This window comes from Epargyreus clarus, unplaced genomic scaffold (assembly GCF_041222505.1).
Source record: "Epargyreus clarus isolate Ecla_fem2 unplaced genomic scaffold, WU_Ecla_fem_2.2 ptg000026l, whole genome shotgun sequence".
Taxonomy (NCBI): domain Eukaryota; kingdom Metazoa; phylum Arthropoda; class Insecta; order Lepidoptera; family Hesperiidae; genus Epargyreus; species Epargyreus clarus.
In genome coordinates, this window is record NW_027332233.1 from 16416872 (window position 1) to 16440484 (window position 23613).

The 23613-nt window shown below is 37.3% G+C and overlaps 5 protein-coding genes across 9 annotated transcripts in view; 3 read left to right on the forward strand and 2 right to left on the reverse strand.

Annotated features, from left to right (window-relative positions):
* Window positions 1-60: 60 nt before the first annotated feature.
* On the forward strand, window positions 61-5401 carry LOC140753527 (DNA oxidative demethylase ALKBH2). Of its 2 annotated transcripts, none has more exons than XM_073088202.1 (4): window positions 61-470; window positions 648-803; window positions 1097-1260; window positions 5234-5401. In XM_073088202.1, exons 1-4 carry the CDS (start codon window positions 298-300, stop codon window positions 5380-5382), a joined length of 642 nt encoding a protein of 213 aa, XP_072944303.1. In that variant the 5' UTR covers window positions 61-297; the 3' UTR covers window positions 5383-5401. The 2 variants fall into 2 exon arrangements, with proteins under 2 accessions (XP_072944303.1, XP_072944302.1); XM_073088201.1 differs by having other exon boundaries at window positions 62-470; window positions 648-827.
* Ttc30 (tetratricopeptide repeat domain 30) lies at window positions 1256-4923 on the reverse strand. The gene is made up of 2 exons (XM_073088196.1): window positions 4784-4923; window positions 1256-3209 (listed from the first exon to the last, which is right to left on the reverse strand). Exons 1-2 carry the CDS (start codon window positions 4835-4837, stop codon window positions 1275-1277), a joined length of 1989 nt encoding a protein of 662 aa, XP_072944297.1. The 5' UTR covers window positions 4838-4923; the 3' UTR covers window positions 1256-1274.
* A 180-nt stretch (window positions 5402-5581) lies between the features above and the next one.
* Window positions 5582-16592, forward strand: Rabex-5 (Rabaptin-5-associated exchange factor for Rab5). Of its 2 annotated transcripts, XM_073088195.1 has the most exons (12): window positions 5582-5811; window positions 6284-6413; window positions 8223-8393; window positions 8948-9171; window positions 9557-9666; window positions 10110-10276; window positions 11044-11183; window positions 12166-12276; window positions 12621-12731; window positions 13781-13915; window positions 14631-14927; window positions 15311-16592. In XM_073088195.1, exons 2-12 carry the CDS (start codon window positions 6284-6286, stop codon window positions 16121-16123), a joined length of 2409 nt encoding a protein of 802 aa, XP_072944296.1. In that variant the 5' UTR covers window positions 5582-5811; the 3' UTR covers window positions 16124-16592. The 2 variants fall into 2 exon arrangements, with proteins under 2 accessions (XP_072944296.1, XP_072944295.1); XM_073088194.1 differs by lacking the exon at window positions 5582-5811 and having other exon boundaries at window positions 6215-6413.
* On the reverse strand, window positions 16493-19748 carry LOC140753526 (E3 ubiquitin-protein ligase SIAH1A). Its single transcript, XM_073088200.1, has one exon. The coding sequence runs from the start codon at window positions 19347-19349 to the stop codon at window positions 18504-18506; it is 846 nt and encodes a 281-aa protein (XP_072944301.1). The 5' UTR covers window positions 19350-19748; the 3' UTR covers window positions 16493-18503.
* A 3510-nt stretch (window positions 19749-23258) lies between these two features.
* The window catches only part of LOC140753238 (uncharacterized), a 31524-nt gene continuing 31169 nt past the window's right edge, over window positions 23259-23613 (forward strand). For 2 of the 3 annotated variants that reach the window (XM_073087712.1, XM_073087715.1), the window contains exon 1: window positions 23259-23482. The gene's annotated coding sequence lies outside the window, so the exon portion shown is untranslated. The remainder of the gene's footprint in view (window positions 23483-23613) is intronic. The other variant, XM_073087713.1, reaches the window with a different exon arrangement.

A 23613-nucleotide genomic window follows, 5' to 3' on the forward strand; every position in this document is an offset into this window, starting at 1 on the left:
ACTGGTCTAATTTAAATTAATATTTTTGAAGGTTGTCATACTGGTATTGTCACTTTATGAAGTAAACGTCTTTATAATTACGAAGAAAATAATATTATTCTAAAGCTTTATCGATCATACAATAAATAAATTTAAATAAAATAACTGCAGTGAGTGTCCGTTTTGAACTATTATATATTTTAATGAATTGAAACCAATTGAAACTACGAAGTGCTCGTTATTGTTGTTTATTGTGGCGTATAATGTTGCCATGATAGAAGTTAACTATTTACCCAAAAAATATTTTAAAAGTTGATAATGTCGGTTAATCTTAAAAACATAGATTTATCTTTACATACATGGAATCATATACAAAAACAAGGACTTGATCTTGATTATTCTGTACCGATACCAAGAACAGTAGCATCGATTTTATACAAAGAACTAGAAGAGTCAATAAAATATTTTACAGGTGACTTGGCAAAAATAAAGTAAGTGTAAAACTAAAAAAATATGTATTTGAGATATAATTATACCCTACCTACCTTTTAATTGTTAAATAATTTATAAAAAAAACAGTGCGAGCCTAGTGGTTCACGCTCGGCCTTCCGATCGAAGGGTCCGAGGTTCGATACCATACTGGTCTATCAATTAATATATAATTTTAGGGTTTTTGGAAAAGTGTATCTTTTGCCGCGGCAGCAAGTGGCTTATGGAGATCCCGGCATCACATACACGTATTCCGGTATTACCGTACCAGCTCTGCCCTGGCCAGCGCCGGTTTTGGCGTTACGAGATTTCATCTTCAAGTTAAAAGGCATCAAGTATGAATTTGTATTAGTAAACAAGTAAGGATGAATTAATACTTGGTGTTATTTGCTTGATACTCAAATTTTGCTTAATAATTGAAAAACATGTTTTCTAAGCTTATTTAAAAAAATATGAAATTTATGGGCACACTTTCTAATTCATCAGATATAGTTTTTGTCTATTCTACTTAATATTTACATACATCGGTTATTTTGTTTTGAAAGTGTGGGATTTATGGCTATCATAGTACGTACCTACCGATCAATATTAAAGCCAGCGCTTAATCTATACTTATTTTTTTAACCAGATATAGAAACGGCAACGATCATATGGGTGAACATAGGGACAATGAACCTGATTTAGATCCGGATTACCCTATAGCATCTGTCTCATTAGGTCAAGAGAGACCATTTGTTTTGAAACATAAAGACGCAAGAAAACCGGGTCCCAAAAAGAAAAATATACCTCCAGGTAAGTTAATTTTATTATTTCAAATCTTCATACTTATTTATAGTTACAGAGTCATCGATATTACGTAGCTTATAAAACATGTAACGCAATAGCCGAGCTTCGTAAGTAACTGTCTGCTTCGCTTTTATATTTACGTCTTCCTCTTGAAAAGGATTTTCAATGACTGTACTCACGCGTCTGCCGTATGTTTCACAACCTTCAAGAAACTGTAAGCAATCCTTTATAGTATTATCTTTAACGACGATCAAGTGTTTCGCTAGATTCTCCAGAAAAGATAAGAAGCAACGCTTAGCGTAAAACCATGTGTCGGTACCCAGCCGCTTATTAAATGGTTCCAGAGATTTTATCACTCTAGAAATACCAAACTCATAGTTACCCTTGGCGCAATAAAGAGTGCCAATCACTAGGTTAACGATACATAAATGATAAAACTTCTTTTGTGGATCTTCAAAAATTTGTTGTTCTTCTTCCTTTTCTATTTTCCGCATGATATCTTCAGCTTCTTCGTTTTGTGATGTCATTATATAAGACACGCACAGATTAGCTAAAACAACGGCGCTTACATCTAAAATATTATCATACTGTTTCTTAACGATGGGCTCGTAGAAGCTAGCCGCCTCCTTATATTTGTTTTCTTGCATAAATAGCACATGTGCTACGTTGAGACGCCAAACATCTGATTCATTGCAAAATTCCACTGATTTACGGAATATTTTTTCAACTTGGCCATAATTTTCCATGTCCCAATATATTTTTGCTTGAGCCATGACAACTGGTATGTATCTCTCTAATGCCTCCTCGTATTCAACTACAGCTTTTTTTACTTGGTCGTTATCGCCTTGAGAACGACTTTCTTGAACAACTTTTGTCAGTTTTCTTAGTTGCTCCGCGTGTTTTGAAGCTATATCTTCATATTTTTGAAAGGCCTCTTCAGGCGAAGTTTGGCTTGTAATTACGGCATCCAGGAAATCATACAAATACGGCGTAAGATACTTGTAGGTAAATTGAGCATTTTCAGCTAACACGTCTGCAGCTAGATCATAATATTCGAATTTACAATATAGAAGCAACAAGTTTGCAAAAGTTTCGGTGGGAAAAGGATCCTGTTGGAGTAAGAAATGCAACTTCTCGAATCCATCTGTGGGTTTTATATCGATCGAGGTGAGCGCCAAGTTGTGCAATGTTACGGCGTCTAGTTCGTGCTCATGTCTAGGGGGCATGTCTGCTAATGCTTCTCTAGCAGCTTCTATATTTTTGAGCTGATATTCAATTGCAGCCTTAAGGTTAAAAACTTCAGTAAGAGCTGTTTCGTGTAAGGTTAGAGTATTCCCAACTGATTTAACTTCGGACGTCTCTGCTTGCATACCCACTGCAAGCTCTGGATGGTCACGAATGCCTCTTTCTATAACCAAAGTAATGTGTTTAAGGGCTTGAGGATATTCTTTGAGTCGGAAATAGCATAGTGCCACATTGTAGTGCAAATGGGCATTAAAGCCTAAGATATTTAGACTCCTTGAAAATTTTTGTAATGCTTCTTCATATTGGTTTTCTTTATACAACAAACATCCCATATTGATGTCCTTATCGGGGTCTTCTTGAGGATACGAGTCTAATAAACTTTTTGCTGTAATTATGTCTTCTTCTCCGTACTTGATAGCTGATTGTAACTTGACCACTTTTCTTTCTAATTCGGGAGCTGTGACCTGCATAGTTACTTTATAAGCCTCATCGAACATCGAAGCTTCATACAACGCTTGAGCGAAGTAAAGTTTATACTCTGGCACGTCTGGATGCATTGCAGAGAGCTGTTCATAGCAATTAGCTGCCTCTACGAAAGATTGGGTCCTAAAATAACAGTATCCAAGGAGCGAGAGTCCAGCGCGATTTGGATTAAAATTTATGGCATCGTTTAATGCTTTAATCGCATCTTCATATCTCGACTCCTTTATCTGGAAAATTATATTTTAAAATTTAAAATAGATGTCTTTAATGTAAATAACCAATATGTTGTATGTATTAAATATAAAGCTATTATAGAACAATTGGCTATTATATTTGTTTTGTAACGTCTTCTTTCAATACGTACGATATTACAAAAATATTGATTGATGTATAATTAAAATAAAACTCTTTTAAGGCATTAACTTCCTTCAGAGACCTATAAACCAATCAAAATTATCAACCACTAAATCTAACGAAATGGTGTCGACATAACAAAAATATATATAAAAACAATTTGACCACACGGACATGATAATCTGAATAGATTAGTCAATTAAGTGGGACGAAAGGACGTCACTGTCGGCATGTGTTCGTCGAGTGCCGAGTACAACGATATCTCAAGATATTTGTGATAAGTTTACACATGGACATCATTTTCACACGCCATGTGACCTATATTGCCTTAAGTGTACCAACTTAGGAATTTAGTACGTCGTAATACAACAATGTCACTGTTAATTCTCTTCTTAAGGTGTACTATAGGTGTATTTATCTACATATAGCTTAAGAAGAGAACGAACAGTGATATTTTGTATGGGGCATATTAGCCTAACTTTATTTAGTGGCTACCGTATGTCCGAAACTATATCTGACTAAATTTGATTATTTGGGTTCCGGGTTTCTATTTCTACAAATAATGTGAAACTTATTTCTATTCTTTGTTTATAGAGCGTCCAACCTCCTAATGTGTATATCTAATAATTTAATACAATTTTAATATTGTATTAAGTCTGTTGTGTAAATTTCGCAGGTAATACTGCAATCTCACATTATTTATCGCAATAAAAACACTATCTAAGCAACAATGTATTGAAGAGCAAAATTTTGGGCAACAATAATAAATTCTCTATTATAATGCATAATATACTTAAAATAAAAGGAGCCGCAATCTGTTATAATTATTATTGTATTAACGTGTCGTCGTTAATCTTATCGGAGCTTCCAATTTAACGAACGCGCAATTTATTGATAACTTTCGTTTATCGTTATTGCAAATTCTTGTCTTGAAAACATTTCCGCATGGGTTCGGCACGATAGATTAACGACACCGGGTTGGGCCGTTATATCATCTCTTTTATCAGTTTTTTATGCATTATCCTTCACTAATCGATTACGGATTTCATACATTGTAACTTCGCTGATTGATTATATATTGATATGATATTGATGTACATTGGTATTTGATACATTATTAAAAATATATTGTAATTTTATGTGTATGTCTCTAAAACTCTATACATATTACAAAATATAGGTTTTCATAGTATAAGACAGAATATACTTTTACAAAAAGTTGCATTGTCTCTCCGAAACATAATAATAGGTACATGGGGGAAAACCACATTTGTAAATAAATTATAGCTAAAACAGATCCTTCTCTGCAGAAGACTATAATTTTGGAATAGGATATACAGATGTTCATAAATGTTGTGATTTTGTATTAAAGTTATCAGAATAAATTTATTCAATCCTTGCAATAAACTTAATAAAATCTAAATCTATCTTATTTTATGTTTCTTACCATTGTATAAATCGTTTTAGTGTATTGTCCATCCGATATTTGCAAATAATCCATTTTAATTATTTCGTTTGAGTAAAAGTGTTGAAAATTGTACGCAATAATCTGCTAATGTTTGTCGCTATTGTCAGCTATTGTTGTCGTAGCAACGACTGTCTATAGTTTTTACTATTTTATATATCAAAATATGTACTATGATTACGCATATTACGTACCATTATAAATACCATTATGTGATAATATTGTCATATAAGTTTTATAGTCTAACTTCTATCTTTAAATTTATTTCCCCTGGTAACGAAAATAGAGTAATTGTATACATTTGTTATAAATTACCCATTGTGGTGTATACGTAACACGTGTTTCGGATAGATGTTTTATTTATAAATGACAAAATGTGTTATATGTATATTGGTATTATATACGTAATGTGAATTATTCTCTTTGTTTCAGTAATCATAAACTTAGAACATGGTAGTATTTTGCTTATGAACCCACCGACTAACGAAGTATGGTATCACAGTTTGCCTACTCGTAAGAAATTGCCCGGACCCAGGATTAATTTAACTTTTCGAAAAATGTGTGTCAGGAAACAAAATTAAAACATATATAAATACATCATTTGATTGTTTATCTTTCTTTGTGTAATAAATTTTATGAATAAAATCCCTTAACATGTTTTGAAAAAACTGAAAGTAGTGTACTTAGGGCATAATGTATATATTTATGTAATAAGCATATAATTATAATATAATAAATAATGATTTTTGACTATTTTTATTGGCTGTATAGTAAAGAAATCTGGTTATACAATTTTAACGAGTTGTAGACGACTGACGGAAAATGACGTGAGTTGTCAAAATAAATATGTTGTGAACAGACTAGACGACGGAAATCTCTTATTTTTCAGAAAATTTATAATGTAATTACACAAGCATTCCCATTATACATTTTATTGTCTTTAATTTCTCCACGTAGGACAGTGAAAAACACCTGAATAACTGTTGCTGTCGTGAAATAAACGCTGCAAGGTGAGTGTCTTGTAGTTTCTCGTTCTTTGTATGTCTTTTATCGTTATACGATTTCGTGAAGTTATCGATGAAACTCAAGTACGATGATGATAAGCGTTGGATATATAACGGCGCGGGCCGTTCAACGCCCGCCGTTACTATTGCGATGAGTTTGGATTTTCATTACGAACACAATATCGTTATATTGTACGCCTGCGTTGAAGTATGGGCTGAGAATTCACCCGAATCGTACTACGGTAGACTTTTTGAGTGTAGAGTCTTGAAATTGACTTGAGCACGTACCAAATTTGAAACATTTGGAACATAAACTCAGATTAATATAAAAAAAAGTTGAGAGGATTATTTTGTGTTTTCACTGTTTGGGTACTAGTAAAGGAGTTTTCGAATATCAATAAATTATTATTGCTAAGAAGTAACAATGTGGTATGGCCCGAACCTGCAAAGATCTTACAAGTATATGATTGCGTCCAAGATGCCGTCCCTGCGCATCGACCAGAGTGACCTGAAGTGCAAGAATGGCTGTGACTACTTCGGCAACCCACAGTGGCAGGGCTACTGCTCAAAGTGCCACCGGGAACAGCTGCACCGGCAGAGACTAGCTGGTGAGTTAAAAAATATTTTACATGGATTTTATACACAAATCAATCAAAATATAATTACATTCTCTAATGATTCAGTACTATTCAGTACGCTTGGCTGCATATATTTTTTAATATTATTTTAATTTTGTTATTAAATCTGCAATTCAATATTTACAGTGTAGTAAGTAGTTTAATAGTTTTCAAAGGTGTCAGTTAGTTCATAGTGCAATATTTGTAACTTACATATTTTTGAAAATTTAAGCGAAGCCGTCTTGACTAGTTATCTGACTTGAATTAGGCAAAGGAAGTGTTATTTAACTACCAAAGGTATACTGAACATTACAATTCACACTTATACTATTAAGGAAGTGATATGTGGCAGCAGTTTAGAAGCCCTGAGTGTTTTACATTCATCTTGCTCAAAACTACATTGAAGATTTTATTAACTGGAGTAACATTCCAAAGATTGAAACGTGACAATGTCTAGTATGAAGATATTGTAAAATGCTCATTTTTGGTGGCTTAAACAGATTCATTATTAAACAGGCATAATAATTGTTGCAAGACATCCAAATAATCAAAAATTGACATAATTCATGTTCAATAATTCTGCTATTTATTGAAGGTAAGATGGAGAGAACAAATGCTACATCATGCACACAATTAAGTGCTGGTTGCAGCTACTTTTAGACACAAATTAATACAGTCCCTAAATGCTTATCACCCATGGTAAAGTAGCTACTATTCTAGGGTCATTACCAATCTGCTAGTTAATTGTAAATCGGTATAATTGAGGTCCACAAAATCTAGTATACTATGAATCGAGCCCATTAATAACGTTTTACACAACAACATGTACGTATTGTCTGCCCCCTGTTATATCCTGGAACACAGTATCAAGATTAACTGAACTTCACCTTGTACCGCCCTATTTATTATCACATATGCTTGTGATAAAGAATTTGACATAACATGTGATAATAAGCAGTAACTGTTAGACTCCAAGGTTAATACAGTAAAAGTATGATTGATAATGCTAGTTTTGAAATAATAATCATGAATTAAATAGATTGCATAGAAAAACAAGCCAATCCTTTATTTTCAGTGTTTATTTTATTGAAATGAAATCAAGTATATTTATGTCTTTTTATCATAAATAAATTTGGTACTATAATAAAAAGAAATATCTCGAATTTCTTTATATATACCAATCCACACTAGGCTAGTGATAGACTATAGCCTATGTCCATCTCATTGTTGAGGAGACCATGCCCAGCAGTGGGACAGAAATGGGTTATTGATGATGAAAAGTAATTTCGATAGGCTACTATGCTGAGAGTTTGTGCTAATGGTTCATTTTTATTTTGAGATAAGCCCTAACTCATTATTTTACATTTACCTCATTTAAAATATTTTACCCATTACTGTTCAATTACCGATAATAGTTCCATCGTGATATGATTTAAAGTTAATTGGGTTAGTTTAATTATGTATTTTAATAACACAATGTTGTGCAAGTCTATAATAGCGCAGTCTTACTTTGACGTGATCTGAAGACAAGTTAATAGAGAAGTATTGTGTACCTTAAAAAATATTTTTTCCTTGTATTGTAAAGAATTGACATTTTATTGATGTTTTATATCTAAATCTAAATAAATAAACTTGTAACACATTGTAAGAATTGTTAGAATATGTATGTATGTATATCTTATTCTTTGGCAAACCTATGGCTCAAATGGCTTGACTGATTTTAGTGATATGAGGTGAAAGCCAACGCTTTTTTGTTTGTATAATAACTGTTAGCGTAATTGTAAATTCATTAATTAATAGAAAAAGCTGAGAAGGCCTCATCAGGGACATTGCCGAAGCCGGAACAGAAGAAGGCTGGATCGAAGCTGGCCTCCCATTCCTCCTTCTCAAAGTTTGAGGAGAAGAGACTTCGACAGAGTGAAAAGAAGCCTAACTTACTCAAGTTTAATGTATTTAAGAAGATCAATATAGGTAAAGAAAAAAAAACATCTTTCTTATTCATTTACTCATATGTTTATCCATAATTATAATGCATACATAAAATATATATATAAATATTTAAATGCACTTTACTTTTATAAAAAAGGCTATACAAATAACAAATCACGAAACAGATATTGTTTAAAATGGGCATAATGACAGTATTAAAAAATCGAAGAATAAATGATTTACTTAAAAACGTCATGAAATGACGTCATTTTTTTGAAGTGTCACCATATTCCTTGAACTTTTCTATGGGATATTGAAGCGTGACGTTACTCGCGGACGACATGACACCCGTGAGCGTTTTCGCGCTTAATTCAAAATTAGTTTTAAAAATGCTAATATTTCCGTTAATACTGAATTTATTTCCGAAATAATACGATTTTTGGAATCAGTAGACATGTACCTACATTATAGAAGGGGAGTTCAAAATTTGTCATCATGCCCATTGTGTTAAAATACCGAAAATAAGAGACCTTTTCACATACCAGCCATAAATAAACATAATTGACCACACATATATATTTTTTTGTAATCCACAGATGAACAAGAACTGCTGGCAGAGCGCAAACCGCCCCAGTTCAAAGTGCCGGCTCAAGTGTACGAGAAGATGAAGTCGGACTTCCGCGCGCGCTTCCCCAGCCTGCCGCAGCAGGCGGACCGCGACGCCAGGGTCTTCGTGCACGGGTTCATCACTGACGTCATCAGCTACTGCAACTTAGTCAGCGTGGACGAGCTCTCCGAGAGGGTGCAGAGGCAGTATCAGGTGAGATGTTGGTTAGTTTGATATTTTTGGTGATGGACCAGCACTTGCCGTACAGGAGTGATGCGCAGAAGGTACCAGATTCGATTCAGCCTAATCTAAGTAATTAATTTTGCATATTTTTCTTGGTTTAGGTGTTTTTATATTTTAACTCATTTCAGTGGGTCTTTAACTATGAAGTTTAATACAAAACTTTGTTTTACAATTACAGGGGAGAAATTTTAAAATTAATAGCTTGCGGCAAAAACCCTGAAGGGCTAGACCCTTAAGGAGATTAAGACGCTTGTATATATATTTTTTTATATTTCTGTAATAAGTGATTTATGTTTCGTTGTCTCGTATACATATACAGTATGTTTATAATATACACATCCAAATTAATTCGCAGCGATTCATGAGGTACTTGGAAACGGCGGCCCCCTACTCGAGCATCGATGCGGAGACACGGGAGAAGCTGGTCGACTTCGTGGAGAAACACGCCATGTCCTACTTGCATGAGTGAGTTACTGCAATACATGAATGTGTAACTTGTCACAGTAAAGATTGTAATCTAAAATAGTGGCATCTGTATGTCACTTACTTGGTCTCTATATAGAAGAGTGAGAAACATAGTTAAGAAACTGGTATCCTACATAGTAACATTAATTATCAGTATTGAAAACTTATGATTAATACATAACCACTCTTGAAATAATATACACTTAAAACTCTGAGTTATGGTTGACAATTTTTTAACCATAATAATATTTTATGTGTGTATTAATTTTCTGTGTAAACTTTTAGTTTCGTAATGTTTTGTATTTAGTTATATAATATATATACATTTTCTTTATTTTATAATTAAGACCAATTAAAAAACAATAGTTAACACAAGACACAATACTCCTGAAATTAAGGGATATATCTCTACAACTGGCAACACTGACACAATCTTCCCGCAGGCTCCCCTCCGTGGTGTTCTCGCCGTGCGGCACGGACGACGAGCGGTTGGATCGCGCGATGTTCGAGCGCATCCAGCAGCTCAGCTGGGTCGGCGAGCGGCATCTGGAGTGCAAGCTGAACCGCAACAGCGACCGGTGTCGGAAGCTGCTCTATAAGGCTATCAGTGGTAAGGGCAGGAAGATGTTGTAAAAATATGGTCTTTGTGTTCTTGTTTTCGTGTCCAACACAGGAAATGGCACTAGGAGTATAGCATACTTAAGTAATATATATAAGAAAATGAAAGATTTATACATATATGAAGTTTGTTGCTGCAGTGCTGTCATAAGCGCGTCACAGGTAACAAGTGGGTTGTCCCTGTAGTTCCGGGACCAGAATAGGGCTACGGTATCCCCTGCCTGTCGTAAGAGGCGACTAAAAGGGGGCTTCCGGGGTTGCGGACGGCAAGAGTGGGAGCTCGAACCGCCCGGCCAGCAACCCCGGGATGGACGGCGGTATGTGTGGTCGCATACCGTCGTGAACACCAGATGGTGTGGTGAGTTTCAAGCTCACCTGGGCGGAGCCCGACGGGGCAACGCGCCAAGTGGACTCCGGTTGCGTTCCGTTGGAGATCCCGGAGTCCTCTATGCAGCGCCGAGGACGGCCACCGGGGGGGTTTTAGTGCGGTAAGAATCCCACATAACCCCGTGCCGCTCCCACGGCATAGGGTACCTTTTGAAGGTTTCCCCCTCGTCAACAAAAAAAAAAAAAAAAAAAAAATAGGTTAGTGTGGGTGTCACCACCACCCATAAAATACTTGCGTGTTGTGTAATAAAGTCCACTGTTACATGTACTGTTTCAAGTTGTGTTGAAGACAAATGATAAAGTGTCCTTCCCTGATGTATATATCACTGTTGATCATATTACCCTGACATAAATGTAAATGTCACCCCGTAGAGTTGCTGGGCATGGACAGCGCGGTGTCGCCGGGCAGTAAGCTGTATCGCGTGCGGCGCGCGTGCGGCCACGTGCTGGCGCTGTGCGGCGGCGCCGCGCCCGCCTCCGCCGACGACCTGCTGCCCGCGCTCATATTCACGGTGGGTGTCGCGCTCGCGGCGGCACGTGCCGGCGCTGTGCGGCGGCGCCGCGCCCGCCTCCGCCGACGACCTGCTGCCCGCGCTCATATTCACGGTGGGTGTCGCGTTCGCGGCGGCACGTGCCGGCGCTGTGCGGCGGCGCCGCGCCCGCCTCCGCCGACGACCTGCTGCCCGCGCTCATATTCACGGTGGGTGTCGCGCTCGCGGCGGCACGTGCCGGCGCTGTGCGGCGGCGCCGCGCCCGCCTCCGCCGACGACCTGCTGCCCGCGCTCATATTCACGGTGGGTGTCGCGTTCGCGGCGGCACGTGCCGGCGCTGTGCGGCGGCGCCGCGCCCGCCTCCGCCGACGACCTGCTGCCCGCGCTCATATTCACGGTGGGTGTCGCGTTCGCGGCGGCACGTGCCGGCGCTGTGCGGCGGCGCCGCGCCCGCCTCCGCCGACGACCTGCTGCCCGCGCTCATATTCACGGTGGGTGTCGCGCTCGCGGCGGCACGTGCCGGCGCTGTGCGGCGTTGCCGCGCCCGCCTCCGCCGACGACCTGCTGCCCGCGCTCATATTCACGGTGGGTGTCGCGCTCGCGGCGGCACGTGCCGGCGCTGTGCGGCGGCGCCGCGCCCGCCTCCGCCGACGACCTGCTGCCCGCGCTCATATTCACGGTGGGTGTCGCGCTCGTGGCGGCACAACCTGGCGCTGTGCGGCGAGGCCTTGCTGTGACACAATAGCCATGCTTCCCATATACTCCAGTGCAACGGGGGCGGATAACCTAGTCGTTGAAACTTTCAGTCGAGCGGTCCGAAGTACCAATCACAGGCGACATCTAATTTTGCAAGTTTATGTGCGTACTAGAAATTAATTATTATTTATTTTAACGTTAACGGTCGTGAGAAAACCGGAGATTAAAAAAATACTTCTTAAAGGAGCGCACAACTGTGGGGCATTGATGGGCTGATGTTTGAACTAAAACTTATCATTCTGTGCAGGTGCTGAAGGCGAACCCGCCGCGGCTGGTGAGCAACATCAACTTCGTGACACGCTTCTGCAACGCGCCGCGGCTCATGACGGGAGAGGCTGGCTACTACTTCACTAACCTGGTGCGTGTTCAATTTATGTTTGAAATATGCAGTGATAACTTTTAGAGGGTTTCTATTTGTAGAAATTCTATAAATAAAATCGATTTGATAGTTCCACATACAGCCATTCAAAAATTAGAAATTTAGCGATACTGTCTCATAAAAAGCATATTTATGATTGTAGAAAAAATAATAACATATTTTGAAATTACTGACAGTAAATATTTTTCGTATACAAGTAATTTTAGCAGTCATATACAGTATAATTTAAGTAATAAATAATTAATGAATGTAACGTTTGTTTACATTGAACTTTTCTTATGTAAATAATTATATTATACTTGCCTTTACTGTAATATTTTCAGTGTTGCGCGGTGTCTTTCATCGAGAATTTGTCAGCTGAGTCTCTCAGTATGGACAAGAAGGAGTTCGACTGCTATATGGCAATGCCGGCCTCCATCGGCGGCAGCGCTTGGGTAAGGACTTTTATATTGGAGTAGCATAGTATGGAGTTATTTCGATGATTGATGGCCATTACCCTTACGGTAGAAGATGGACATCTATAATTAGCCTTAAATAAGATTTGAGTTTTATCTTGTGTGGACTATACATGAGTTGTTACAGTGAGTTTTGAGGCTTCTTTATGTTTTTATCAAATCTCTCAAATCCGAATTCTTCTATTTATTCATCATTATCAGTTCGTTATTGTTCCATTACTTGGTATGGTTATCCTCTAATAGTGACTTCTTATTAAGCCTTTTATAGCATTGTTTGGTTATGGTCTAAGATCTCGATATAAGACGACCTTCACCGAGCTCCTTAATGGATGAAACGTTTTTTTATATTAAATTAAATATGACAAAAAGTATATTGCAAATGGGTTGCCTAAAAAATTTCAGTCCAGAATAGTTTCTCTTTCTTAAAATTTTAATTTTTATGGTTAATAGAAAAATTACAAACTAATCGAAAGTATGAAGCCATATAATATGTATGGACCATGGATGAGAGCGGATTCTTAGTTTTTAAACATCATTGATGCAAATATTTTAAGGACTTCAATACACACATAATTTTGAAAAATCAGGGGTTTATAATAACGTCTAAATTCCGCGATGTTATTAGTCTATAACATACATTAGTAAAGATTACTCACACCTAGCAAGAAAATGTAACCAGTTTTGATAATTGAAATTGTAACTGTCATTTATTTTCGTGTTTGAAAAATATTAAAAAAATGTAGTTTTTAGATCATTTACGAATGAAACGATATTTCTCCGCACTTGCTTCGATTTCGATTTCGTGTCTTAACTGCGCATGTCGGCATTGTTCCGCGTAAATTACACCATGACAGCCATTAAACGGCTGACAGAATTGTCAGCCGTTTAAGCCTTTTAATGGCTCCCCTCAATTACAAGGCAGTGAGATATCTATACTTATCGATGGTCATTATATTGTGATATGATTATATAATATGAAGCATTTTGTTTCCTTAAAGCAAGGTTTAATATGGTCGTGTGTGTGCCAGGCGGCGGCGCTGTCGCTGTGCGGCGCGGCGCGCGAGGCGGGCGCGCAGCGCGCGGCGGCGGCGGCCATGCAGCGCGACCTGCGCGAGCTGTGCGCGCGCGCCGAACACCTCGCTGACAACGCGCACTCCTTCGAGGTTAGCTTTGATGGATTGAGTTAATTGAGATTATTATAAAAATAATGGATTCGGCCGACGTAAGTGTAGTCACGAAATTGACACTCAAATTGTAGATCGTGCGCCGCGCGTTGCCGACCGTTAATTCCGTACCCCGCGTGAATATGTTAATATATCGATCTACTGTAAATATATTTATGTACATTATTTTGTTTTAGTCATAATAAACATTAGGATTGTTTCATAATTTTAATTTATAGGGTGAATGAGTAAGTTAATGTGTCTTAATTACCGTACATACACAACTTCAAATTATAAATAACCCTCTCACCAAAGAGTACAAATAGCTGCAATGAACATTGTGCATTTTCAACTTATTAACTTATTCACGCGTGGTACGGAATTAATGTAAAGGATTTTTATAAAATAAGGGATTATTAAAAAAAATATTATTAATAATTTAAAAATGGTTTCGTAAGAATCGATTATTGTTTTTTAAAAACCAAGAACTAGAACCCTTCCTGAACCAGGCTTGATCTATAAATCTCTAATTTGTCTCTTCTTAATTTAAAAGATAGATAAACCATTATTTTTGGTTTCAATTTAATTAAATGTTCTGGGTTTAAGCGTTTGGGAGTTAACTTAATATCCATATTGCTAATAGCTTACTTATGTATAATTAAAATGATAATATATCATAAAAATCATTTACTTTTTATTTTTGTTTTGTTTGCAGCAAGAAATCACCAAAAAAGTGGAGGACGTGTTAGCGAAAACGCCATTGACCATCCAGCCACGGCGGGAGCTGCCGCGCCTGGCGCCGCTGCGCAACCCCGCGCCGCTCGTGGACCTCGCCGCCCCGCCCCCGCAGGACGCCCCGCCCACGCAGCAGAGTCACAGGCCCTCGCAACCGAGTGAACCACCCCTGGAGCAGAATGACTCGCTCTTAAAGCAAGGTGACGCACTTATACGGCAGAGTGGTTCCCTACTACAGAAGGATGGTCTGTCTTCCACATCACAAGAAAATCCAGAGGTAAGCACACCTATGTCCATAGAAGTATTAGTGTATTTTTGCGTAAAAATTGTATTAAAAAGTGCAGTTGACGTGATAGGACCATCTGTTGCTGACGGGATCATCGCCACCCATGAATTCCGGAAAGAATTGAAAATAGAATAATATAATTTAGATCTTCCCTAAACTTTACCATTGCATTATTCTACCCCTGAAGGCTTAGTTGTAATGTCTAGTATAATAAGGACTATTACCAAATTCCTCACATTACTCGTATATTAGTTTGAATACATGCTATTATGCACAAATATTTTACGGTAATAAAATTACAATTCAAAAACAAGGAGTTCTAATATATCTTATAACAACAGGGTAATTTAACCCATTAAGTTATTCTTTGACAGGTTCAAATTATCCCTGAAATCAAGCCAGTCGAAGTAGAACCCATCATGGTCACATCCGAACCCAAAGAATCTGAAGAACAAAAGAACGTCTATCATTTCGATACGCCAAAACTGTCTCCGTCGAAGTCACCTCTCCTGGACCAGCCGTGGGTGATGAAGCAGACCAGCTCGTTGGAGCTACTCACACCTTCTCCGCTAGGATTTGCGCCATTCGACAGATCGATAGATGAACTGCTAACTCCTGATGAGTTCGCCACAGACCATCTCGCGCCCGGTTTGAGCAATATTAACTACGATATCGATTTATCAGACTTCAGCGGCGATAATAGTTTTGCAGAGGATGCGCCAAAGTCCGAAGCAAAGGACCCCTTCAGCCCTGACGGGTTGAAAAAGGGAGGATTCGATCCGTTCGCGCCACAGCCGTCCACAGCGGCTTACAGTGAGGTGGAAAAGTACGACGAGTTCAGCTTAGTCGATTCCAAAATGAATGCCAGTTCTGACCCTTTCGAGGTAATACACCGATCAGATGATCCCTTTAGCGCTGTTATGGGGAAGTTCGAAGATTTTACCCTAGTAGATAAGAAAACGAATCTCAATTCTGCTGCATTCCAAGCTGCACAACGGTCAGATGACCCTTTCAGCCCGCAGAACACGGTGCCAAGGGATCCCTTCAGCCCGCAGAACACGGTGCAGAGGGATCCCTTCAGCCCAGTCCACAAGGAATCAACATCAATTTTAGATGATAGCGGTTCACCAACGTCTGGGTGTCTACTACCGTCGCCATTGCAACCACAAACGAGTAAACCGTCTTAATCAGGAGCATTTGTATAGTTTTATCAAACCTTCTAGCCAAATTACTTTACCCGGTGCTATTGATTTGCTAGATTTCTTTATGTTAAATATGCTATATTTCCTTTATCTTTAAACACAATATGGTTTCAATTTTCTATCATTTCCATTAATTGCAACAGTTATTAATGTTTTATGGCAGTTAGTCTTGGCATCTAGCTTAGCCAAATGTCAGGATTTTAATTTAGAATTTGTTGTGGATGTTAAAAAAAAATCCTTAAGGTCCTTTAGATGAAAAGGAAATATCAATGTTAAACATTCGTTGGTCATGTATTAAAATAAAATTTTCTTTATTTATTGTTATCTAATACAGGGGTATTGATTAGGCATATGTTAATTATAATAATTTATTATTTAAGATGTCTGTGTCAAAAATATAATGCACATTTTATTCTAATATGTATCACCAGTAATAAAGGACATACATAATCCATTTGTTCTTTAATTTTACTGAAACTACAATAAATATATTACAAAAATTTATTTAACCAGTACTTTGAAAACTCAACCTAAAGATATAGAAAGGTTTAAATAATAATGCAATGTTTTCAATTCATTTGAAGTATCGAGAATGTTATGGTCAAACATTCAGTTGAGTGACTTACTTCAAACATCATTCCTACAGTTAAGTAACACAAATTGAATATAAATAAGATGAATTTAATTAAATCTAATAAACAATTAGAACAACCAATATCGAAAATACTGTATAGATTGAAAACAATAAAATGGTAATGTCTTGTTTTGTTACTTACAGTGTAATTATATTATACAATCATTATTATTATATCTGTGGCTAGTCCAAGTTAGAATGAGAACTACTAAGCTCCCATTTCACGCAGAGGGGATAATCACTCGAGATTTAACAATCTAAAATAAAGATAAATTGCCAACATCACAAACTTTGGTCTCTTTTATCTTTTCAAAATGTTAAATCAAATAATGATTATCACCACTGACTGATTTGTTTAAAAACTATAAATATAAATTAATTATAAAATGTTCAATGTCGTAATCTGACTTGTGGTTAGTGCATGCCCACAAACCAACATAATACAATAATGTATTTATATTTAGATTGTACATAAAATTTCAATATTTAAAGTTGCCTCGTAATAATCCATAAAAGTTACTTTCTAAAAATGTATTTCGAATCAAATTCAATATGTTCTAATTGTACCAAATCTCCTCCCTAACACAAACAGGATTTTGAGTGGTGATAGACACACGGCCAGCCAATGACATATCACCAGGCTTTCTATATAATACACTTATATAATACTCAAATAATAATTCAGTCCTAAGAATACATACTATGCTACTCTGCTCCAAATATAGCTGATTTATAGTTAATTGTTAGTGTTCATCATCTCTGGAGTAGAAGTAACCTGAGATCTGCCATGTCTTGGCAAAACATTTGTCCAACAGGGGCAATATCAATCACGACAATAGATTTCACAAATGATTTTAGATCGCCTACTCATACAATTACTTCTTATTTTAAGTTGAATGCATTTCATTTACACTATATTGCTGATAAACTAGTCTATGCAAACAAAGAACAACTGATAAATCTGATAACATAGATAAAGCAAAACAGACAACTTTGACAGGCAAATACTAATGTCTATTTAATTAGGATGTTAACTAGTTTTTATTTTAATGTTAGAATCTTTATATTCTTGGGATCCAAACTGTCATAAACTGAGAAGGAATTTATGAAATGTTTTGTTGGTATTCAGTTTAAATACTATATCATTATATCTATGCAAGTGTTAGATATATTAATATGCAGTTAATATTATCCAACCTTGCATAATAGGCTTACCAATTAGGCTGTAGGCATACATCATATCACACATAACTAATTGTACATATCCATATACTGGTCTGGCACATCTCTAATAACTCTCTCCTCATATCAGGAGTCCTCTTGTGACGTAGCAGACTTTTACCGCAGCCAATACAACACTAAATACAAATTGGTAAAGCAACAATACAAATTGCTCAAACTCTTACTTACAAACATAAGTTGAAGCATATATACACATTATTAAAATTTAGTACATATTATTTGTTCATCGTTTGGAATTAAATAATCACTTGACATGAGATATCATCAATTTGTTTCAAATGTTCAATAATTGAGTCCGACACCACTCACTGAAAAATTTTCTTTCCACTACTTAACACTAAAGAATTGAACACACATTTACATATCATAATCATAGTAATGAGAAAACAATATTTTTGGCTTACATTGATGTCGATTGATCAGGTAATTCATATAAAATGTGTCCTAGTCGGATAAACCGCAAATGTCACAAGAATATTCACTTGACTCTCATACAATCGATATGGTGACATTTATCCCGAGGTTACCATTATCTGCAAACAGCTGGGCTAAGGAAGTGTCAAACACCAGGCAGTCTGAATTCATTATAGCAGAAGAGACACCTTCGTGAATAGATCGAGGCATGGCTTCCCATGTTAGTCTCCTACGGTGTCCGTTCAGCTCCAGTCTATATGCAAAGTTTTCTGCTTCCTTTCTTGAACCTATAAGCTGAACAATTGCAAAGAACTGCTGGTGCCCATCAAACTTCTCCTGTTTCTCAAGCACTAACATGAAGTGATGATTAAAGCAAGACTGCATCATCACCCAGTCTACTGCTCCAGGTAGGTTTATGTCGGTCGCCAGGAACACTATGTCTTCGCCTTGCAGAGTGGTGATACTCTTGTGTGACATCATGAGGTGTGGCATCACTTGGTCCAGGCCTCCTTGCCACTTACACGACGCGCCGGGACACGGGCAGGAGTAGGGCCTGAACTCGCACGCTTCTTCGTGCTCCGCTTTCTCGGTGTGCACGAGGGTGACCGTGCAGCCGGTGTTGGAGTGCTTGCACGGGAACATGACGTTGCTGGCGACCTTCTCCATGGCCAGGTTGCGGATGTTGCCGAGCGGGCCGCGGCATGTCGGGCAGCAGTTCAGCTTGGGCCGGCAGCTGGAGCACACGAGGTGCCCGCTCTGGCACTGCAGGATCGGCGGCAGCACATAGTCGAAGCACACGGGGCACTCGAACAGCGAGGCGAGGTCGGCGGACATGGCGGTGGGCACGTTCACGAGCGCGGGCACTCCGGACGCAGAACAACTGGAACCGCTAGCTCCGCGCCTCTGTTTGTTTGTGCTCATGTCACTGTCATGCGCACGTAAAATTCCTCTTTCAGCCACTGACCAGGTCCCTCTGTCTATTATTAACCGAGATGTTACTTAGATCATTTGTAGCCTTCCTCAGCTGATGTTTTCCGTCTCGATGCAGCGTTAAAGTAAGATTCCATCACAGCTCCGAAGGCCAGTGTTTTATTTTCAATGATAAATGCAATTTGTGTCACCGATACAATAAAATTAAACTGTATTTTGTTAAGTGTTATGAACTGTACAAAATAATTTAGAAAAAGGGATGGTGGTTACAGATACGGAAATTAATGCAAATGTTCTAGTTCACGACAATAGGACGAGATTTATTATCTTTGACAAAATTCGTCGTGCCATTCGACGAATGACGGCCAACCTTAGAAAATTAAATGACAGATGGCATGATGGCAAACGATGTCATTGTTATTCTTTTTTTTTAGTTTGGCCCTGGATTCCCTCACTTTGCATACTTTAAATTCTCAGTTTAAAAATATTATTTATTTTTAAAAACACTTCTTAAAATACGATTTATATTACTTAAACTCCTTCGGTAATTTCGTACATAAAGATTGCATTATTATGGGAATTTAAAAGGGACAAATTTTAATTTTAATTTTAGGTTTTTTATCTGGCTATGGTGTCTCATATGACGTCACACCATTCACAAACAACGTTTTGACTTTCCAATATAAAGAAATACATTATTTCTATATGTATCAAGTAGTTTTTTTTATTATTATTATATTGAAGTACCATACGAGCAAGCAGTCTACGTGATGGTAAGTAGCTACTGCCGCTCATGGACATTGCGATCAATCCCAGATTAGATTAAATTCCTGTTCGATGTTAACAACAGATGCCTTTCTACCCTAGGGGATACAGTTGGAACCCATGTTGGAATGCATAGCATAAGATTGGTTTCCTTAGAACCCTTTAAAGACTAGAGCGGGGCTTAACAGTAATACCGCTGGTATTAGGCAGAAATAGGTGTGGCGTTGCCACAAGGGTCCTTCTAAAGAAACTTCTACCACCTTCAAACTTACCCAACAAGGCGGCCGCGTTACGTCAATAAATCAAGGATTATTTCAATAGACCATTTCATTATTTGGCCTCTTGATCGAAAGATCTGAAGTTCAAATCCTAGGCACACAACTCTGATTTTTCAAAGTTGTTAGAAATTAATTATCAATTGTTTAAACGGTGAAGTAAAACATCACGAGGATACCTTCACTTCATGTTCACTTCTAGAGAACTTCCCGAGAAACCAAAATACATTCTACCAATGCATATGCACTTGGCCAGCGCGGTGGACTATGGCCTAATTCTAAGGTCCCGTAGTTCTTCATGTTTTATGAAGACATACAGCACAATTATAGGGCAGATGGCATAGATGTACATAACTATTATTGCGACAAACACTATTTCCGCCCTGGGTGAAGCGTACTCACGCTGCACCACTACTTTTAAACCCACCCTAAAGATCGTTATAGCTACATTTATGGAAGACGAGTAAAATAACATACATATCGCGGGCCCCCACAAGTTAAAGTCCAGTTAGCGAAGTTACCTCCACTATTCTATCAATGGGCACTGATTGGTAACAACCAATCAGTGCCCATGTTTTTGGCTTATTGGCAATTTTTATTGAATGCTGGGTCAACAACTTCGAACATTTTTTATCATCTACATTCTACATCAAAGATAACCGCTTTCTGTTGCTCTCATCGTTATCAACTTATGTCTAGTGCAAAAGATAGTGTTCAACAATCGTATTTCTTGTTATTGTGACATAGAATTGTTGAAAGTGTAGGAATTGACATATTGTAGGCATGAAATAAAACTAGAAAGCAAATACGCAAGTAACTAGCCTTAAACAAGATAGCGCAAATTTATTATTTTGATATACATATTATGAGTTGAAATCTCTAAGAGACAAAGTTAAAAAAGCTGTTAGAAATTGTCTGTCTGTCCGACATGTGAGCTACATCTATCGAAAGACTCTTAGTAGAGTACTATTGGATGTACACAAGCCTTAGAAAGGAGACCTTTTCGTTCCTTAGTAGCTTGCTACATCCACAGGAAAAGAGGAGCAGTGCTTTATTGGCCCACAGCATCGCTCGGTTCGCAAATTCGTTAAATCTTTATTTGTATATAATGTGTGATTGCGTAACCTTATGGTTGATACCTTTACGGCATTTAACGTAAATGGCCCTTTGTCCATAAGCGTAAAAGGCAACAAGTGACATTTTATTCGGTCAGAGGTTATCCACTTTTACCTATTTACTCAAAGACATAAATGTACGTGGTACCACATAAGTACTATGCTACTATTATGGTATTAGTGTTATAGTTGTGGTAACCATTGTTGGCTATAAAACGTAATTTGTTAGGTAATACGATTTACATGGTACATAAAATTTCATATATCGCTGCTTTGCAAGAATAACAGCACAACTCAATATTCATTTTTGTGTTAAAGGTACAATTAAACCAAAATAATTTCCTATTTTAAGGTCTATCTGTACTGTGGTTATATATGCCTATAGCTCTACTCATACCTGTACTTTCCCTAACTTTAACTTCTTTTATTAAAAAGATCTCGAAACAAAAACATTGTTTAATTTTAAACTGGCTCCTCTGGAAAATTACCTTTTTTGAGTTGTGCCAATATTCTTGCAAAGCAGCGATATATTGTGTCGTATAATGCGGAGGATTCCGTTCTCGATTACGGGCCAAAAAGATTATCTGAATGACGAATTATGTAAAGTAATTAGTGCATTTGTCTTACCATGTGGGTATATCTAAAGATTTTATTCAGGTTCATTGAGTTATTGCTGTTTTTAGAAGGATTAGATATACAATTTTCGTATCTTTCGTAATTAGGTATGTAAAAGTAAAGTACGTACGAACACTACCTAAATAGTATTTTGTTTTTTTTTTTTTAATTTGGTAATCTACTCTGGTACATATTTTTACCAATGGTTAGAAACTAAGCATAGCGACACATCTGTGATGTTTTATTTGAATTGTATAAGGTACATATAAATAATTGATATACATTGCCATTCAGTTTACATTCTTAAAATTAATTATTTCACATAAAAAAACTATTAAAATCAGAGTAATGAATATCATCATCATCATCAACCTGTCTCACTACTGGACAATGGTTTCCTCTCAGAATGAGAAGGATTAGGCCATAGTCTACCGCGCTGGCCAAGTAGACTGCTGGCGTTGGTAGACTTCCTTTGAGATTTTTTTTTATAAATCTTTCAGATATGCAGGTTTCCTCCCGATGTTTTCCTTCACCGTTTAGCAAGTGATAATTAATTTCTAATACGCACATAACTTAAACTTAACTTAAAATCAGAGGTGCGTGCCTGGGATTTGAACCTCGGATCTCTCGATTGAGAGGCCGAATTTCTTAACCACTAGGCTATCACTGCCTAGTAATGAATATACTCGTAATTCAACTTAATTTATAGCAGTAAACGATTACCCAAGTATTCCCTATATGTGATAGAGACATAGAATCTTTATTTTACTTACTTTAAGCGAATACTGAATGAACTACTAAACTTTATTACGAGTAAGACAATCCTGGTTATCTAATGAAAGTCTATGAGTGTTTATCATTTTAATTGTACCCCATAATACTTTATGTTAATTTTATACTGCGCTATCTGTGACGTCTTCTACAGTTATTCCAAGCGTTATAACAACGTAAATTCTTATAATTATTTTGTAATCACACCTTTTCGTATACAAGGTATTGTTCGTAAACTCTAAAGACAAACAGTAACACTGGCTGGATATAGTTTGGTCGGTTTATGTTATGAGTATGACGCTGCGTGATTAAAAGAAAGTGACGTTGATTCTTGATTGTAGTTGGTCGTTTCGTATTTCGTTTACGTTTAGTCTCTGGTCTGAAACTAGTGTTGATAGACGCGTGAAGGTTGCGTCGGGCGCGCGGGAAGTTTAGAAATATTCGTATTTATTATTTTCAGTGACAGCGTTGATAAGTGTTTTTCAGTGTTCGCGCAATATTTGCACGGTTTGTGTTTTTTATTGTGTATTCAGCTGATTGGATTTATTAACGGAGATACGAGATATTTTCAACTGGTTTTCAGGTACCTAACAAAATTTTGGTGTTGTTTAATTTAAATTTAGAACTTCTCATAATTTGCTTAGTTTGGTTTGTTTTAATGCCAATTAGAATGGTTCTCTTAATAAGTTCCTTTTTTGAATTTACTGGGAGTTC

What these genes read in the sequence shown, in the direction of transcription:
- LOC140753527 (XM_073088201.1), top strand. Translation starts at nt 298, where the DNA reads ATGTCGGTTAATCTTAAAAACATAGATTTATCTTTACATACATGGAAT. An exon ending in GGTGACTTGGCAAAAATAAA is followed by an intron (nt 471 to 647) that starts GTAAGTGTAAAA and finishes ATATAATTTTAG; the next exon opens with GGTTTTTGGAAAAGTGTATC. An exon ending in AAAGAAAAATATACCTCCAG is followed by an intron (nt 1,261 to 5,233) that starts GTAAGTTAATTT and finishes TCTTTGTTTCAG; the next exon opens with TAATCATAAACTTAGAACAT.
- Ttc30 (XM_073088196.1), bottom strand. Translation starts at nt 4,837, where the DNA reads ATGGATTATTTGCAAATATCGGATGGACAATACACTAAAACGATTTAT. An exon ending in CTAAAACGATTTATACAATG is followed by an intron (nt 3,210 to 4,783) that starts GTAAGAAACATA and finishes ATAATTTTCCAG; the next exon opens with ATAAAGGAGTCGAGATATGA.
- LOC140753526 (XM_073088200.1), bottom strand. Translation starts at nt 19,349, where the DNA reads ATGAGCACAAACAAACAGAGGCGCGGAGCTAGCGGTTCCAGTTGTTCT.
- Rabex-5 (XM_073088194.1), top strand. Translation starts at nt 6,230, where the DNA reads ATGTGGTATGGCCCGAACCTGCAAAGATCTTACAAGTATATGATTGCG. An exon ending in GCACCGGCAGAGACTAGCTG is followed by an intron (nt 6,414 to 8,222) that starts GTGAGTTAAAAA and finishes ATTAATTAATAG; the next exon opens with AAAAAGCTGAGAAGGCCTCA. An exon ending in GCCATGTCCTACTTGCATGA is followed by an intron (nt 9,667 to 10,109) that starts GTGAGTTACTGC and finishes ATCTTCCCGCAG; the next exon opens with GCTCCCCTCCGTGGTGTTCT.